The following is a 17,334-nucleotide window of genomic DNA, read 5'->3' on the forward strand; positions in this document are numbered from 1 at the left end:
GCCGCCGCCACCGCCCCTTCCGCCGACGCGGGGAGGCGAGGGGCGGCCGGGCCGGGCCGGGCGCGCAGGATGCTCCGGTCCCTCTGGAGTTTCCTCAAGCGGCACAAGAAGAAATGCCTCGTCCTCGGCACCTTCCTCGGCGGTGAGTGCTCGGCGGCCGGGCCGAGGGGCGGCGAGGGGGCGACAGGAGGGCTCAGTGCGGAGCCGGCCTCGGGGCCTGCCCGCTGTCGCTGAAGTGCTCGCGGTTCCCGCCGGCGAGGCCCCCTCAGAGGCGGCGGTCGGCCGCTGAGCCCGAGGAGCCGCTGGTGGTCGGGCGGGTTCCCCGCTGGTAGGAAAGAAGGCTCGTCTGCCCGCCGCGCCCCTGCCGCCTGGGCCAGCCCGGCGCCGGCCGCTGGCGTGACCGGCCCGGCGGTGCCGCGGGCCCGGCTGGCCTCGTCCCTGCATGGCCGCCGCGGTGGGCTGTTGCAGGGAGCTTCGCAGTGGCGTGGAGCAGCCCTTCGCCTTGCTGGTGGTACCGGAGCGCATCCCCCGACCGCCTGCGGGAGAGCTCGGGTGGCAGGAGGACTTTTCTCTTAGGCAGGCAGGAGAATCTGCGCGTCGTCCTGTAAGTCCTGAAACACAGGGATTCGAGTTGCCTGGGGGTTCTTACAGCGGGTGTTTGTGTTGGTTTGAAATAACGTTTAACCGCGCGAAGCGTGGGTGACGTTTTTGTTGTTATTATTAGGACAGAGGCTGAAAGCTTGTATTTCTAGAAGTGACTTGTGCATCGAGGTGAATTGTCAAATATAAACCGACTGCAGATGCAAAACTTTACTGGAGAGGAGGATTTACAGTAATTACTCAAGCCATTCTTTCTCCCCTAAGGCTCTTGACTTAACCTGTCGGGTGGTTATGGTCTGGTAAGCTCCTCCTTTCCCTGGAGTTATTATAGGGTTATTTTTAGTCAGAACTGGATTTAAAAGAACACCTTGGATCCATCTCTCTGTTTAATAACAAAATGTACATCTGTGCAGCTGGAGATCAGATACTCTTCAAAAGGTACGGGCATGTCTTTGCACACTCAGTCATCATGTGTACTTATATCTTATGCAAATGACACAGAATTAAATATTACAGAGTTGATAAGGAAAGTTTGTGTTTGTTCATACCCACTGGAAGTTGCCTGAACAGTTAAATATTCTGAGGGCTACAGGGTTTTTGCAGTACGTTTTGTCTCGTATTCAGGTGAGGTCTCTTGTGAATTGTATATACTTCTGACTTGCCTTGATTGTTGTGTCCTCTGCATCCTTTCAGCATGAATTCCTTCTGTGTTTTTCCAAAGAGTGCCGATTAATACACGATAACAGGTTAGATGATGGTTACTGAAGTACTTATCAGACCACTTCTCCAGTTCACCCCCTCACCTGCAGGTTTTCTGACTCTGCAAGTACAGTAGAACGTAATGTTTACCAGTTTCTGAGCCATCACGCTTACAGCCCACCATGTTAAGTAAACAGATTTACTTTAATATACCAGGCTGTAACCTGCAAGCTGTTCCCCCTCCCCTTCAACTGTCTTTGTGAGGGTGGTGGGCGGTCAAATGGGAATGGTAAAAACATCAGTTGTCCCAGTTTCAGCTAGTAAATGTGGATCAATGTGCAAGTGGGAAAGCAGATATTGGGGAGCTTGTGGCTCTTGGTAGTCCTCACAGCCTGAAATCCTAAATTCATTATGTCTAAACAGCCTTCTGCCAGCCTGCAAACCATCCTAATATCACTGAATTTGTAGCCTTTTCCTTATGATTGGTGCTGTTTATGTACAGTTCAGTATCACTTTCATTAAAATGCTACTGACTAGATGAAGTACACTTAAAAAAAAAAAATTGGGGACTAAAATAAAGTCATTTAAAGTACGACCAATCCAAAAAAACCCAAGATGCTCCTCTTCTAACAAGCGTTTCAACTTCTGACTGAAAATATTGAGCTGTGCTGTCATTGTCTGCAGCATGGATCAAACACCTGTTTCCTCAAGCTGTGGTATATTTGAGAACTCTGTAGAAAATTGGTTTTTTGTATTTGAGACTCTGTAGTAAATCAGGGCATCTGCAAGCAGGCGAATGTCTTAGCTGCCACCAGCTGCAACTTGTACCATGTTATTTTAGGGCAGCTTGGGAGACGGAGGGATTTACTGCAGAGTGCTGCACTACAGTTGTCCAGCAGCTGAATTGTGAGTGCTTTGGCCATCTACATATTAGTTATGGATCAGATCTTAAAATAACTTCAGAAGCTATGGTAATGCTGCCACCAATGAATTGGAAATCTGAGATCCACAGAGGACTGTCCTCCAAAAAATACTGCCTAATGTTGAAAGTAGAATACAACTTTACATCACTGCTTTTACTTGAAGACAAAATATTTGGAAGTCGCTGAATGATTTAAGAAAAGCATCCAAATCTGCTGATTTAATACCAGAGACTGGAATCTGCATCTCTCTGGTGTTTGGTTGGTTTTTTTAAGAGCTGTAGGTGCATTTCCTCAGGAGGATGTAACAAGGAAAATGGGACATCACAGGGTTTAATGATTTTAAGTCTTTAACTGGCACATGGTCAGAGATTAATGTGAATATTTAATGATTCATTAGACAGTACAGAAGAGTCTCTACATTATTACTGATTCAATGTTGTATCAGTGTTGTGTTACTGAAGAATTATTGCACCAAAATCTGAGTTGGTTGGTGGCCTTTCCTCTGTTTACCGAGATGGATTCTTTGTGTGTTATCAGTGGCTGTCATGCTTAATGTAATTTCTGTCAATCCCAACACTGCAACAGACTTTTCTGCTTATGAAGATACAAAACTTATAAAATAAGTACTCAAATTGAGGGAAAAGCAACAGGTGTAATTTTCCCTTAACCATAGAGCGGGGTTGAAAAGACCTCAAGTTAGCAGAGACCCTGTACAAACCCATTCTTCAGAAGTCTGTTCTTTTAGCAATATAAAGTAAATTGCATACTAAAAAGACTTAAATCTCTTCAAGCAAGCAAAATCTAGTGCTCTGGGATCAAACCCACTAGAAATATTTAAAGTAGAGAGAGAGCTAGCATGACGGAGCTGCAAGGACGTGTTAATGTTCACTTGTTCTTATTGCATAGGTAGATTTACTTTTTAAAGTGGTTTCTATCTCAGTGCTCAGCATTCAAGGCAGATTTCAATGGATATTACAAAATGATTCACTGTTGAAATTCTCTCACTGCAGTAGAAGAGCCAGTTCAGGGTGCATCTGCAATGTATGGTTCTGATTTCAGTGGTGAATGAGTTATTGCTCAATCTCATCTGTTGCAACCTTTGCCTTGCAGAAAGAACACTTCAGCTCAGAAGTCTGTCTGCTTAGCAAAGAAAGTTGTCTTGGTTTGTGAGTGAGTGCAGGGGCGTTAAATAGCTTTTGGTGGGACTCAGTGGTGCCAAGAGAATAAGGCTTTAGTGCCACCTTATTTTAAATATGGTTTTCAACCATAATGAGACAATTGTATGTCAGTTCATGCACGGCTTGTACATAATGACAAACCACAACTTATAGAGCTGTTGATGTTCTGGAAGGATGCAGGCTTCTGTGTGTCAGCACAATTTCTACATAATAAAATTCTTAAAACTGAAAATTTTCCCTTATTTTTTTTTTTTCTGAGGGAAGTATGGCAGTGAGGGTAAAGGTTACACAGGGTTATAAAGAGGTTTCCTGAAAACTTTATGCCTCCTAGTTACCTATCCCACCCTTCTGCTCATCTCTCCATCCCACCTGCGAAGAAGGGAAAGGGCTGAGAGAGAGGTAAGCCATAACTTATGTGATGTGAGAAATATCCTACCTGTTTGAGGCCACTGGTATGAATATGTAAGAGTCTGTAGATTTTGTAAGCTACTTCCATTACTTACATTAAAATGGGAAGAGTCTGTACAAATGCTACAGCCAAAGTGGGCTACAGACAAATTAGAGCATATTTATCTCAGTTCACTGCTAACAGATGAATCAAAGTGTTGCTTCCACATGGTTGTGGGTATTGTAGACCCTGGGTGTTCCCGGTGTTGCGGGACAGTGTCGTGGTTTAACCCCGGCCATCAGCTAAGCACCCCACAGCCACTCAGTCACTGCCCCTCCTCCCCCAGTGGGATGGGGGAGAGAATCAGAAGGGTAAAAGTGAGAAAACTCATGGGTTGAGATAAAAAGTTTAACAGTTAAAAAAAAAAAAGTAATAAATAGTAAGGAAAAGGCGGGGGGGGATAAATAACAGAGAAAAATAAAACCTAAGGAAGACAAGTGATGCAAGTGAAAACAATTACTCAACACCAACTGACCCATGCCCAGCCAGTCCCCGAGCAGCGGCCCCCCTGCCAACCTCCCCCCTAGTTTTATTGCTGAGCATGATGTCATATGGCATGGAATATCCCTTGGGTCAGTTGGGGTCAGCTGTCCCAGCTGTGCCCCCTCCCAACTTCTTGTGCCCCCCCAGCTTCCTCGCTGGTGGGGTGGGGTGAGAACCAGAAAAGCCCTTGGCTCTGTGTAAGCACTGCTCAGTAGTAAGGAAAATATCCCTGAGTTATCAACACTGTTTCCAGCACAAATCCAGAACACAGCCCCATACCAGCTACTATAAAGAAAATTAACTCTATCCCAGCCAAAACCAGCACACACAGCTAATGCAAATGTAAATACATTTCACTTTGTAGATCAGTTTTAAAGCAGTATGAATTGTAGTTCAACATCCTTACTGAGGTTCCTGTACCTGAAGGTTCTGGCATCAGCTGATGTAGTCCTAGTTTGTAACACTCATCTGTTTCTGAACCCTCTGAATCAGAACTGTTGGGACAGTAGTTGTTCGCATAGTTCACATTTTAATGAAAGCAGAAAAAGGTTTACATAGGAATTATCTTTTGGGCAGTCTCATTATTGCTGAATTTTCTTAATTCCTGGTTTTGTATGGAACATATGGGTAAGAGTCATTGTGAAGTTCCATCTTTACAATAGTTTAGCTAATTAGACGTGAGTAAAATGTTGCTGCTGCCACTTTTTGCAGACCTCCTATCCCATACTGAGAGGTAACATTGAGTTATATTAGCTATTGTAAAAAGTTGGTGTCCACTTTGCTTGTTTAACACAACAGACACTTTCAAAATGTCAATGTAGTTTCCTACAGGTACATTAGATGATTTGACATTATGGCAGTTCTTGGGACGTGGCTTTCTCTGGTCCTGCTTCGAACTCCAAGTGACAGTGGTTTTGTGTGATGCATTCTGGACTTCTTAGCTGTGTTATTTTCAAGTCTTCTGAATTAATGCTATGTGTATCAATATAGATACACGTGGTTGTTCTAAAGTAAAATGTGCACACATGCAGGCCAACTCCCAGGCTGGCAGCTCCTTGAAATATCCCATAAGCCAGAGACTCGCAGAGGCTCTGCTGCTGCGTTCAGGCATGAGTGACTAGTGGGCAGAAGTTCATTGTCACAAACGAGACTTGAATTTCCCAAGTGAGGTGCTGTGTCCTCCAGGTGACTTAGAGGCACTTAAAAGCCATGGAGCTAGTAACAGAGGCAGTCTGTTGCCGACATCCAAACTTTTCTGTTGTTTGTTGGTTTTGCTTAAGCTGTGTGGGTGGTGTAACTTTTACCTTGGTTAACTTATAATGCGTTGCATTCCCAAAGATGAGGATGATACCGGAGTAAATAACATGTTAGTGATGGGTCAAAGTTACGGCTTAGTTCAGGGCAGGGGGGACAAGTAAGACTACTAGTAGGTGGTGATGCATCATTTTAGACAAGTGTTTTTTCTCATAACTCCTTGTTAAACCTGGATGACTGCTACTGCAACTTTGGACACTCATGAGGCACAGCAGTTTTTAGTACAGAGTAATCACACAGCTTTAACAATTGAGTACTAAGCAATTAGCTGTCTCAATCTTAAAGGTGCTGCTCCACCATATCACTCAAGGGCATGCACATGATTCTTCTTTAACTGTTTGCATGTCTGCCTGTGTACGTTCAGGAAGAGTCTTTTTTTATACTTATGACTTTTCTGCCGTAAGACCTGGAGTTAAAGGATTTACTTTGGGGGGGGAAAAATAAACAAAAGTAGTCATGTGGACAAATGAGTGTGTGAATGTAATGTGAAAAATGTGGTGGGATAAAATGGTTGGAAAAATATTGTGTTCAAAAATTATTTGCTAATACTATAAAAAAATTGTTCCTGTTTCAGTATGTTAGCTGAAAAAAAAAAAAAATCAGTACCCTGACAGTTGTGTTCTAAATAGATATACTTGGCAGGAATTGATAATTTTTTAGAGAAAAATAATATAATTGTTACTCATGAAGTCTCATTTTGTTTAACAATTTAGTGGTAAAATTGATTTTTATGTATATGGAACCATAATATTAAAGTTTGCATCTAATGGGGTGAATCTTCCACATGGCAAATGGTCAGTCTGCCTAAAGGCTGAAGTAAGAGAGAGTGACTTCCACATTTTTATGTTATGAGGCTTTTGGGAAATAAATGGAAGTGACTGTGGTTGTTCGAAACTGGTCTGGCTTGTAGTTGCCTATTAGGAAACATAATGCTAATACGAATAGCTGGGGGTTTTTGCAACCATTAATATTGGGGCACAAAGTTGACAAGCCTTTTGAAATACTGATGATAGTTTTGGAGAATGTATTGAAAGGTTTTAATGACCTAAAAAATGTAGCTGAATTCAAAATCTTGGGGAGTTTGGTTTTGTTGGGGTTTTTTGGTTTGTTTGTTTGTTTTTTAGTTTTTGTGGATCAGGCTTATAAAAATAGTTCTAAAACTTTCAGCATTCAGCAGCTGTTAAATGCCTTGTTAATTCAGATATTAACTTCAAAATGTGAAAATTGAACTTTGAAGAAAACGTTGTGGCTCTGTGTTTATGACTTCTGAAAGTGCTTGGTGGAAAACATAAAGACTTGATATTCAGATTTCTTCTTTGTACCATTATTGACTTGACAGAGTCAGAGCTGACACTCTGTAGAGGAGTTTCAGTACTTAGGGGATTGCTCCCCAGTGGACGGAAGATGATCAACTTGTACAGTAGTCTTTTCTGCTTGGGTTTGTTCCTCCCTTCTCTCTCTCTCCCCCTGCCCCAATTCTTTCATGAGAGAACATGGGAAGAGCTTGTTATGCACCTAAATAGGTAACTGCTGCTACCAGTGCATACAGGAGGCAGCAAATGAACTTGATACACAGGAGGTGTTATAAGAAGCCCCAGGTGGAGGGGGAGAAATTCATGCAAAGCAGCTTGCAGTGGGCAAAGGTGCTGAGGATAAGTCTAGAAGATGTAGTGGTATCTTGAGGAATGGCTTAGAAAGGAGGACAGAGACGAGGAAAGAAGAGGGCTGCGGGCAGCCTGGAGAGACCTCTGAACCCCCGGTGGTGTGGGAAGAGCTGTTGGGGGCAACTTCCAAGGGATGTATGTTGGGAGAGGAGGAAATGTAGAGCAAAAATTTTTGGTGGGGTCTTTGTGGAAATGGAGATTCATAGTGAGGGTGATGAGGGATGATCAGATCCTCAAGGGTAGAAGGGTGGGGCTGGAGGGTAGGAACCAGGCATGGTAAGAAATAAGAGGGCCACAGTCAGGTGTCCCTGAAGCTAAGGTTCTTCCTACAGAAGTTTCAGGACCAAATGAAGGAAGTGTTGGTCTGTAACGTTTTTCTCTTAGGTGATTTTTAAGACTTGAGGTTTACCTCTAACTTCTGCTAATTTTAGAAAGCTATCTTTAAAAAATTTTAAATTTTCATCCATCTCCAGACCTATGCATTTCAGTTTATTTTCTCTATTCTTTGGTTTTGTTACTTTACATTTTTTCTCTTCCCAATATTTGATTCAATCTCTTCAGTACTAGTTGTTTATGTTGCAGTAGTACCAAAAATGACTTCTTTGAAAAGCAAGATAACTCTTCTCAATAAAGTTTCTTATACTGATTCTGAAAATATTATTTCTGGGTATTACTTTGTCAATCAGTATTAAAATACTCAAGACCCACATATCCCCAAAAACCCACTATGCACCCTTATGGTTTAAAATCAAAGAAAGGGACTGAATGGGCCTTCCTCACGCTTCTAAAGCAGCTTGTATTATGAAAATCTCTCTGTAGGAGTCTATTTACTGGGAAAATATGGGCAGAAGAAAATCAGAGAAATCCAAGAACGAGAAGCAGCTGAATACATTGCCCAAGCGCGAAGGCAGTATCATTTTGAAAGTAATCAGAGGACGTGCAATATGACAGGTAAGATAAGGAAATAGCTACTGTTCTTGATAGGTGGAATTAGTTGGGGATTTATACTACATATTGACAGGATGGAAGACAAATAAGAAATGTGGGTGAATTCAAAATCTTAATTAAATACTAATGCATAAATAGAGTAATTTTGCATAGTAAAAACAGAATCTGAAGAACAGAGGTTTGAAGGCATTTCTAGGGGTCATCTGAACCCTTATCCATTTATATGCATACAAATATACATGCAGGTTACAATTTTTTGTCACTTCAAGACCCTTTGTGTATTGCCCTAAACTGCGTGTGATATTGAGGTGTGAAACAGCACCCAGATTCAAACACTACTGGATTTACAGCAGGATTATTTTATTCGTTATAGCACATTGTTAGTAAGCTACACAGAGAGCTTGGTGGGTAATTTTTCTTTACAAATAAGAAGCATGTCAGCCCATTAGTTCCCTACATTTTAACAGTTAAAAGGTACCTGACTAGCTGGGAGCAAAAAGTAACAGTATTTATATTATAGCACTGGTGTTTGGATTTTTGGAGAGGAGATGGTGGAGTTTAACAAAATCCTTGTCATTCTTGTAAATACAGGCCATTCAAAACTACTTCTACAAAACAAATTGGGCAGCATTTTCTTTTCCTGTTGAAATCTGTAATGGCTTCTTGGGTGGCTGCAAATGCTTTCTGTGCACCTTGTTTACCCTGACCAATTGGTGTTTCATTTTCATCTTTTCCATTTTGTAGTGCTGGGATTGATTTTACTGCAAGGACTAAGTTTTTCTTTGCCCTTCTTTGTACGAAGTACCTTCTGTCTGGCAGCATGCATTCTTGTCAAGATTTTTCATACTTTGTTCTTAGTATTTATTATGTTCTGAGCATGCTTTTTTTCCATTTCATGTTCCCATCATATAACTGCAGATCTGACATTGAATATTCTGAAAGTAAAGTATTTTTTTCGCCACCAGCTTTCTTTTGTTTAAAACGTGCCTTTCTCTGGTTCTCTTGTTGGATAAAACCAAACCTCAGATCTTTTTCTTCTCGTTTGGAGAAATGCACAGTGTAGATTTTCACCAGGTTTTCTTCTGGGGAATTGAAGGCATGTATATGCAGATAATGCAGGATGTGATCTGCAGCTAGAGCCAACAAAGACATGCAGCCACATAAGGGCAGCATTGTGCCCAAGCTGGTAAGAGATAAGCAAGTAATTGCACTTCTCTGAGTCCTCCCAGCTTTGCCTGTTGAGGAATGGGATTTACATTGTATAGCAGCTACTGAGCAAGAACTGGGGATAAGTTTATGATGATTTTTTTTTTACGTTGACAGGTTTTTTTCCTTTTTTTTTTTCTTTTAATAACAGTGCTGTCAATGCTCCCAACATTGAGGGATGCCTTAATGCATCAATTAAATTCTGAGAGTCTCACGTCTCTTCTTAAAAATAGGTAAGACTGTTTTGTTAATTGTGTTAAAGATCACTTGTTTTGGTCACGAGATAAGGTTTTTTTCAAATTATATATTTATAATGCAGAGAGTATGCAGGATTTTGTTTCTGTGTCCCATTGAGTCGCTGGTCTTAAAGTATTTTTAAATCACTACGTAAATATTTTGTGTCATGTTAGATGTATTTTGATAAGTATGGCTGGCATTTTCCAAACATTACAAGAAATAATACTTCCTTTAAGATGCTTCAGTGAGAGCCATGGGTTTTGTTGAAGTGCTTACAAGATGGGCAGGTAAAAGTACTTAGAGGATCTAGTCCTCTCTTAAACAGGACAGAGTATTTTGACTGAGTTGTCGATGTTGTGTTTGTAAAAATGTTTATGTAATCTTATAAAGGTCAGATGTGAATGGTAGTGGAAAGTAACCAAGATGACATTGCAAATGGATGTAAGCCGTGAGAAGTGTGTGTTTGTTGTTTGGTTGGTTTTTTTTCTTTTTTGAAGTAGAGCAAATAGGGGCATGTCATACATTAAGAGGAATGCTTCCGTGTCAGAAAACACCTTTGGTTTCATTGTAACTGCAGGAACAAATAGCGTATTTTCAAATACATAAAGTGTATAACAGCATGCCTTAAAAGTAGAGTAAGCTGCTTGGCATTTGGCACGGAGTAAAAGTGTTATGTAGGCAGTTAACACAGCATTTCTGACTCACTCTAGACTGCCTTTCTAGTTTACCTCCCACTAGCTTATTTATGTAGCTGTAACTTCAGCTGTCCAGCATTTAATAGATTACCTATCCAGTCATTGTCTGTTCTCAGTCAAAAAACTCTCACAACAAGGCAACAGAATGTGATATTTAAAGTGAGAATTACCACCTGAACTATGTTTTTGTAATAGATTATCTGAGAATTTCCAATTGTAATTGAATATTATTTACACCAAACCACAAGAAATTAGGAAAAGTTAATTTTAATGGAATGCTTAATATATTTGTCAATTTACTCAATGAAAAATTAATCTGAATGAACAAGAGATCTTGTGGATCACCAGATTTGTCTTCTGGACTGTGCAGCAAAATAGTCTACAAAGGCCTGTAATCCTTTGTTCAATGGTGAAGACATGTAATGCCTTAGTTTGTTCTCCGTAGCGTGCATTCTTTTATCAAAATACATCTGGTGTCTCTAACTTGTTTCAACTAGTCAAACAGTTTACGGGTACAGTAACACACTTCTGAATTCCAGTAATGCCAGTGAAAATAGAGATGAGACTTTTTGATATTATTGTTAGGCATTTCTGAAAACAAGTGTTTTTTAAAAGGCTGGTTACATGCAATATCCTGTAAGCATGGATGTCCATTTAGAGTGTATCTTACAGTGGAGTTTGTGTCTTAATGTTTCCTTTTTTGACTTATGCTGAGAAGTTTTAACTAGATGCTTGAAATTTTTTAACTGAAAAGGCAGAGGAGGGGTTGGGAAGGCACAGATCATAGAATCAGCCATCAGAGCTCATTCCATGTTGAAGTGATTCTTTAAAGAAGCTCTGCATTCTTGTGCTACACGTGGAGGTATAGATTTGTTTTCTTTCCACTTAAATTGGAGAAGATGAATCAAACAGCTCTGGACCTTTGAGTGCTGTTGTTGTTGAATATACAAAAAAGTACATGTGGAGATTTACCTTTCTTAATGTCCCTGAAGATGTGTTCTTTTTCTCACATAATCTATGTTATGGCTTAACATGTTATGGATCTATGTTGTCATATGTCACAGATCATGTTATGGCTTAGGTAAGCTCCTTTAACTTAAATTTAAGGGAGTGAATGGATTTTAAAACCTCTTCACGTTGTTTTAGTAATTTGGGGTGGCCAGTGGTAGGCTGGGGGTGTAAGGAGGCTGAAGTCTTCAGTCTTTCAGAGAAACTTTTAAAGAGGGAGTGGCACACAAGACCACAGATGTTCTTGCTCCATCTGTCCTCCTCTTTTCAAAGCAATGTGATTGAATGAGATGAGGTGAAGTACCTACTGCTGTAGCCTTGCGGATGTTGCGTATCTCCCACCTATTCAGCACTTAGCTTTATTCCAAACCTCTGTTTCTTTGTTTGCATTGCTTTTTGCTTCCATAGCAGGTAATGGTTTTCCAAATAAATGTGAAATAAAAGATGAGTTTTGAGTAGCAGCTGAGTCTTAGCAAATTGCAGCAGAGGAAGACTGAAAAATCCATTTGCACTGCTAGACTTAATACTTGCAGACTTAAACTGTTACCTGGCTGTTGCCTTATGTTGTGAGGAGAAACTTTGTAAGCATGAGCTCTAGAAAATGTTTTGACATAATAGGTGCAAATGTAGTTGGCTGACGTCGATGTATTGGCTTCCCTTTCTCTCTTCAGTTGGCATGGAGAACTTAGCACTTATAAGTAACAAATGTGGTTTTGAGTCCTGTTAATGTGTTTTATTTATAGAAATATTACTGTATTTTTTTAACAGTCTTTGTTTTGCTTTAGAATAGCTTTTAAAACTGTTGACTTAGCTTGCAAAAAAAGAAGCAAGTAAACTGTTTTTGTGTGTGCCATGGGTCCTTGTATCTCTTCCAGCTATCCTTTCTTTGATCTGTCTCTTTCATTTTTGGAGTTGGAGACTTAATAGTTTATTATATCAGTTCATTTGCATTATTTGATCGCACTGAGCTTAAAAATTGTTTGTGAGTGATATAATGGTCAAACTAATGCCAAAGTGCACGTGTTGTGCCTGTAAAGAGAAATTATTTCTGGTGAAATATTTTTTATAAACTAGGCTACTGTAAAGTCTAGGTTAATCTGAACTATCTGCCCAAAATATTTAAGTGTCAATTCTGATCCTAAGAAATTACCAAATGTTTCTCTAAGTGACTTTCACAATATATTTTTTCCATGACAGAGATAGAGTGGCTGTTCTTTACTGACAGTGCTTAACAGGCGAGAATGGCTGATGAAACTTTTTGGATGGTTAGCTTGCTCTTATCTCTGCTACTGCTGCTATACTGCTAGCATTACCTCTAGATAGTAGTTATAAATATACAACATAGCTTAGGCAGTTCAGTTGTATCTATGCAATCTACATACAGTCTTGTTCTTTTGACTGCAGAATATATAAAATCTTAGGAATTGGTCAGGTCAAAAAAGTCAACGTACCTCAACAAAAGAAGTAAGATCAACTTGTATTTGTGTGGATGGTGCAAGACTTCTTTTCCACAGATGGTTGTGATCTCTTTGGTTTTTGGTGATTAAATCTCAACTTTAAAACCAGGTCAGGCAATGGTAAATCTTGCACGAAAGTAGGGTATAGAAATTCTGGTCCTGCACTTATTATGCACAGGTGGATACAGGAAGCCCTACTGAACTGAGGTCTACTTTAAATACATACAGGATCAAGGCCCCAGAAAAGACTACTTTGTACCATCAGTGGGCTTTTTCTGGCTGCTTAGCATAGGAACTCAAAATTGTTAATAGAAGTCTATAATTGACATCACTAAATACTACACTTACACATTAAAGTTTGAATATCTTTTCTGTGACTTCAAAGCATATTGTTTATACACTGCTTTCTTGAATGAGGCAAACTTATGTAGACATGAATCTGATCTGAATAATTATAGTAGTTAAATGAGCTCACCTTAGAGTACTATTTCACTTAACGTGTTTATTGATTTCCAAGGAAAATATACTTTTTAATGTTTAATATTTCCATTTATGTTTCCTACAGGCCAGCAAACAAGTTAGAAATATGGGAGGATTTAAAGATAATAAGTAAGTGGAAATGAAAGATTCCATCTACATACTATTTGGCATAAATTTAAAATGTCTTTCACACCCTTTAAAATGCACACTTTATACTGGGTTGTTGTCTCAGTAGGTATGAAGATAGTGTAACACGCTATATGGCAAAATTCCTCCCTGCCCCACCTCCCAAAAGCTCCTCATGAATGAATTTTTCATAGCCCCCACAGAAGTTAGAAGCTCAGAGACGAAGGTGAAGAATTTTATTGGCCTTCATGTTACCCTGCTCAAGAAAACTTTGTGAGAACTTTCTGTGCCATCACAGAAAAATCAAACTAGTTTTTCAGAAAGTTCTATGCTGAACCTAACAGAAAATATCAATCAGAAATGTAGGCCAGCCCTTACATGGCCCGCAATTTCCTCTCTTCAAGCCTGTTGGGGAGAACCACCATAGCAGTGGTTATGAACCCTTTGGTTCATGTTCTTATTTATTGGCTGATGGAAGCAGTGGAAGGGAAGGAAGAATAGTGAAGTCAGATAATTATGTAGTGAATACTACTGAGCTTTTTTTACTACTTTTGATTCTTTGGTACCATTTGTTATCCCTACCACCTCCCTGGTTTTGTCTTCCCTTCCTTTTGGTTTTGCTTTTCCTTTTCACACCACCTTTACAGATCCTACTTCTGATCCGGCTCCTTTCTTCCCGTGTCCTTGCTACTCAACATTCATCCATATTTATTCGTGTCACTTCTTCTACACGTCCTCTGTTGCCTAGTGGCTGGTAGTTGATGCTCATTTTCATGTTCGTTCTTTAGATAGTAGCTGCTCGTGCTTCAGGTAACTTTTCCCCAAGCTGCTGTTACGCCTTCTGTGTCTTAATTGCATGATGAGGGCTAACATAGTGTGTGTATTTCCTGGCCTAATGAAGAAAGACGATTTGACAGTACATCTGTTTTCCTTCTGGAGCAACTTTTATGATTTTTATTTTTTCCCAAAATAACTTGTGTAACGTGCAAAATGATATTAATATTGGACTTTAAATGGGACACTTCACATGTAGCTCCAGCACATATTAGACTCATGACCATCTTGGGTATATGTTGTGAAAAAATGTGTTATGACAACCAATGAGAGAAATGTGACTGTGTATTTAAAAATCATCAGCACTTCTTGAGTTTTGGAGAGCAGTCTCCCTCCTTGGCTCACCCTTATTTCTTTGACTCTGAAGTTATTTTGTTGTCTCTTTTCAAGGTTTCACAAGAAGCATTGTAGCTGTATATAGTACCTGTATGCTAGTAGTTCTTTTGCGAGTCCAGTTAAATATTATTGGCGGTTACATCTACCTAGATAATGCTGCACTCTGCAAAAACGGCACAGTAAGTTTCTTGTTTTGTTTCAAAGGTAGAACTTCCACATTCTTGGAAGTGAAAGAATTATTTCGTGAGAGAGAGAAAGAGCATAGCTTAGGAGTATTAGAACGAAACCAAGAGCTCTTACAAGAGTGGGAGATGTGGAAGCATTACTCGAAGTAAAATATATTGATGTGTTTTAATAGCTGCTAAATTTGGATGATGTGGTGATACTGTTGCTTAACAAAATACTAGCAGTATTGAAGAATACCCTTTATCTGCATTTGTACTGCTTAAAGGTTACTTCATATCTGAACACCAACATAAAATAATTTAATTTTTTGTGAAACAGTAATACTGTGTGAATAATCCAAGATATGTATGCAAATATATATAAATGCTTAGGTCTTTCTAGCACATACATTAATTGCCCCAGTTAAATTTTCCTAGGATTAAAGAAGAAAAATGTTGTCTTTGAAATTTTGACTATTTTGTTGTAACTCCAAAAGGTCATCTACCTTAAATGTCTGTTGGTGGAACCAAGTAAGGCAGAAGACTTGTTTTTTGTTTATATAGTGTTTCTATCACTGCTCAATAAAAATGTCAATCCCACAGTAAGCAAGTACCCATTGTACAGAGTAAGATCTGCAAATTGTTGGATGGCTCATCTAAAAATAATGGATATAAACTTTGATTAGTTGTCATATGCCCTGCTGTGATAGCTCCTGCTGAGAGTTAAGGAACAGCATGTCACAGCAGGTCTAAGAAAAGCTTTCACTAGGGAGGCCAGGGTTGATGTGGACGTTGTGCTTCATTTTGTGAAACCTGAAAAAGCTTTTTAAAAGGGCAAGATAAGCTTGGGCTAGAAATGTGTTTCCTTTCTGTTACTTTTCCAATAGAGAAGTGGGTTGAGAGGGCCAACTCTGAGGCACTCCGCTGGAGCAAACTGGCATCCTGTCTCAGTTCCTGAAAGCTGCTTTTCTACCAGATGGCCTTTTGTTAGGGCTGAGCACAAATATCCTATTCCACTAGGTTTTATTTTGGGGGTGGTGGAGGGTCTAGTTTCACCTGCAATGCAGGGTTTTTTTAAAAGACTTTCCTATACGTGAATGAAAAGTGAAAGATTTTTCTGTGCCACTGAAGATGGAAGAGAGATCTGTATAGTATTGAAGAGTGCCAGAGGACTTATGAAATATCCATGGGTTGATGGCAGGAAGAGAGTCAGAAGCTACAGAGTTGGGTCAGAATGGGAGAATCCATCTGCTGCAGGGTGTTACAAAAATTACGGAAATTGGTTGCAACAGGTTTGAATTATTTTTGCATTGTTCTCTACTGTTGACATGTCACAGAACTGTTTATTATTTTTTCCTCACAGACACCACTAGCTCCCCCTGAAGTTCAGCAGCAATATTTATCAAGTATTCAGCACCTTTTAGGAGATGGTATGATGCTTATTATAAGCTAACTAAACCTACAAAATGCTACTTTTTTTCTAGACTTGAGCAAATCATTAGAATAATTTTGACACTTTTCTTGTTCTAGGACTGACTGAGTTAATAACTATTGTTAAACAAGCTGTGCATAAAGTTTTTGGAAGGTAAGAGTCTCTATTTCTTTGTGGTTAGCTTTTAACCTTTATTGTGATGACTGCTCCCAAAACAACAAGTTTTACTAGAATTAAAAAAAAAGGAAGGTGTACTGACTTTTTCCAAAACAATGTTTTTATTATAGCAGGCTATATCTGCCAGTCTAAACTCATATAGCAGACTGGGATCCTGTTGCTTGTGAACATGTTACTGGTAGGAGAACAAAGCATCATTATTCATTTTGCAACCAACACTGTAGTCTTTTTTTCCTTTCCAGTATTTCCCTTAAGCACACCCTATCTCTTCTGGAGCTGGAACAGAAAGTTAAAGATATCAGGGAAGTAGTGGAACATAAAGATTCAGATCAGATTGCATCTCACTCTCCCTTATGTCATTATCTGATGCCAGATGAAGAAAATCCCTTGGCTACCCAGGTACTTGTTTCAGTTTCTTTCATCTATCTTTTTTCATTCTGTGTTTTTTTGTTTTGGGGAGGGAAGGGTATGTAACAGTCCTCTAGCTATACCATGGCATCTGTATCTTTTAATAAATGGCAAGGCCTCTTCTGTCATACATCAAGTGTCCTTATCCCTTTAATCAAGGCAAAGTAAAGTTGTACTTCAGATTTGATTGAAAACAAGTGCCATCCTCAGAATGTCAGCTCTGAGCTCAGGAACACAGCCCAGTTACTGCTTTTAGCCTGTGATGTATGCTGTAACACAATGCAGCTTAACTCAGCCCTAAGCTAAATTGTATTACCTTGCACTTGTGTACCAGCAAAGATCATGGACAGCTGTAGCATCTTGGCTGATGCACAAGAAGGTGATGGTGTGCTGGAGTCCTTTGTCGCTTTGGGCTGGAAAATGAACAGGAGTCAAGGGAAAGGTGTATCTAATCTCAGTTGTGACATTAATTTCCTAAATTTTCTAAAGGTGTTTGTCTCCATCCACACCACAGGTT

The 17,334-nt window shown here is 39.8% G+C and overlaps 2 protein-coding genes across 3 annotated transcripts in view; one reads left to right on the top strand and one right to left on the bottom strand.

Moving 5' to 3' along the window:
• PEX3 (peroxisomal biogenesis factor 3) overlaps positions 1–17,334 on the top strand; it is a 20,717-nt gene continuing 3,383 nt past the window's right edge. The window contains exons 1-8 of the mRNA XM_052784575.1: positions 1–142; positions 8,129–8,260; positions 9,615–9,696; positions 13,426–13,469; positions 14,691–14,815; positions 16,164–16,230; positions 16,331–16,385; positions 16,652–16,808. Of these exons, the coding sequence (XP_052640535.1) occupies positions 70–142; positions 8,129–8,260; positions 9,615–9,696; positions 13,426–13,469; positions 14,691–14,815; positions 16,164–16,230; positions 16,331–16,385; positions 16,652–16,808 (735 nt within the window). The 5' untranslated portion in view covers positions 1–69. The remainder of the gene's footprint in view (positions 143–8,128; positions 8,261–9,614; positions 9,697–13,425; positions 13,470–14,690; positions 14,816–16,163; positions 16,231–16,330; positions 16,386–16,651; positions 16,809–17,334) is intronic.
• The window catches only part of FUCA2 (alpha-L-fucosidase 2), a 17,692-nt gene continuing 16,845 nt past the window's right edge, over positions 16,488–17,334 (bottom strand). The window contains exon 7 of one of the 2 annotated variants that reach the window (XM_052784571.1): positions 16,488–17,230. In XM_052784571.1, coding sequence (XP_052640531.1) covers positions 17,120–17,230 — 111 coding nt within the window. In that variant the 3' untranslated portion in view covers positions 16,488–17,119. The remainder of the gene's footprint in view (positions 17,231–17,334) is intronic. The other variant, XM_052784569.1, reaches the window with a different exon arrangement.

Source organism: Harpia harpyja, chromosome 4 (genome assembly GCF_026419915.1).
Source record: "Harpia harpyja isolate bHarHar1 chromosome 4, bHarHar1 primary haplotype, whole genome shotgun sequence".
Taxonomy (NCBI): Eukaryota; Metazoa; Chordata; class Aves; order Accipitriformes; family Accipitridae; genus Harpia; species Harpia harpyja.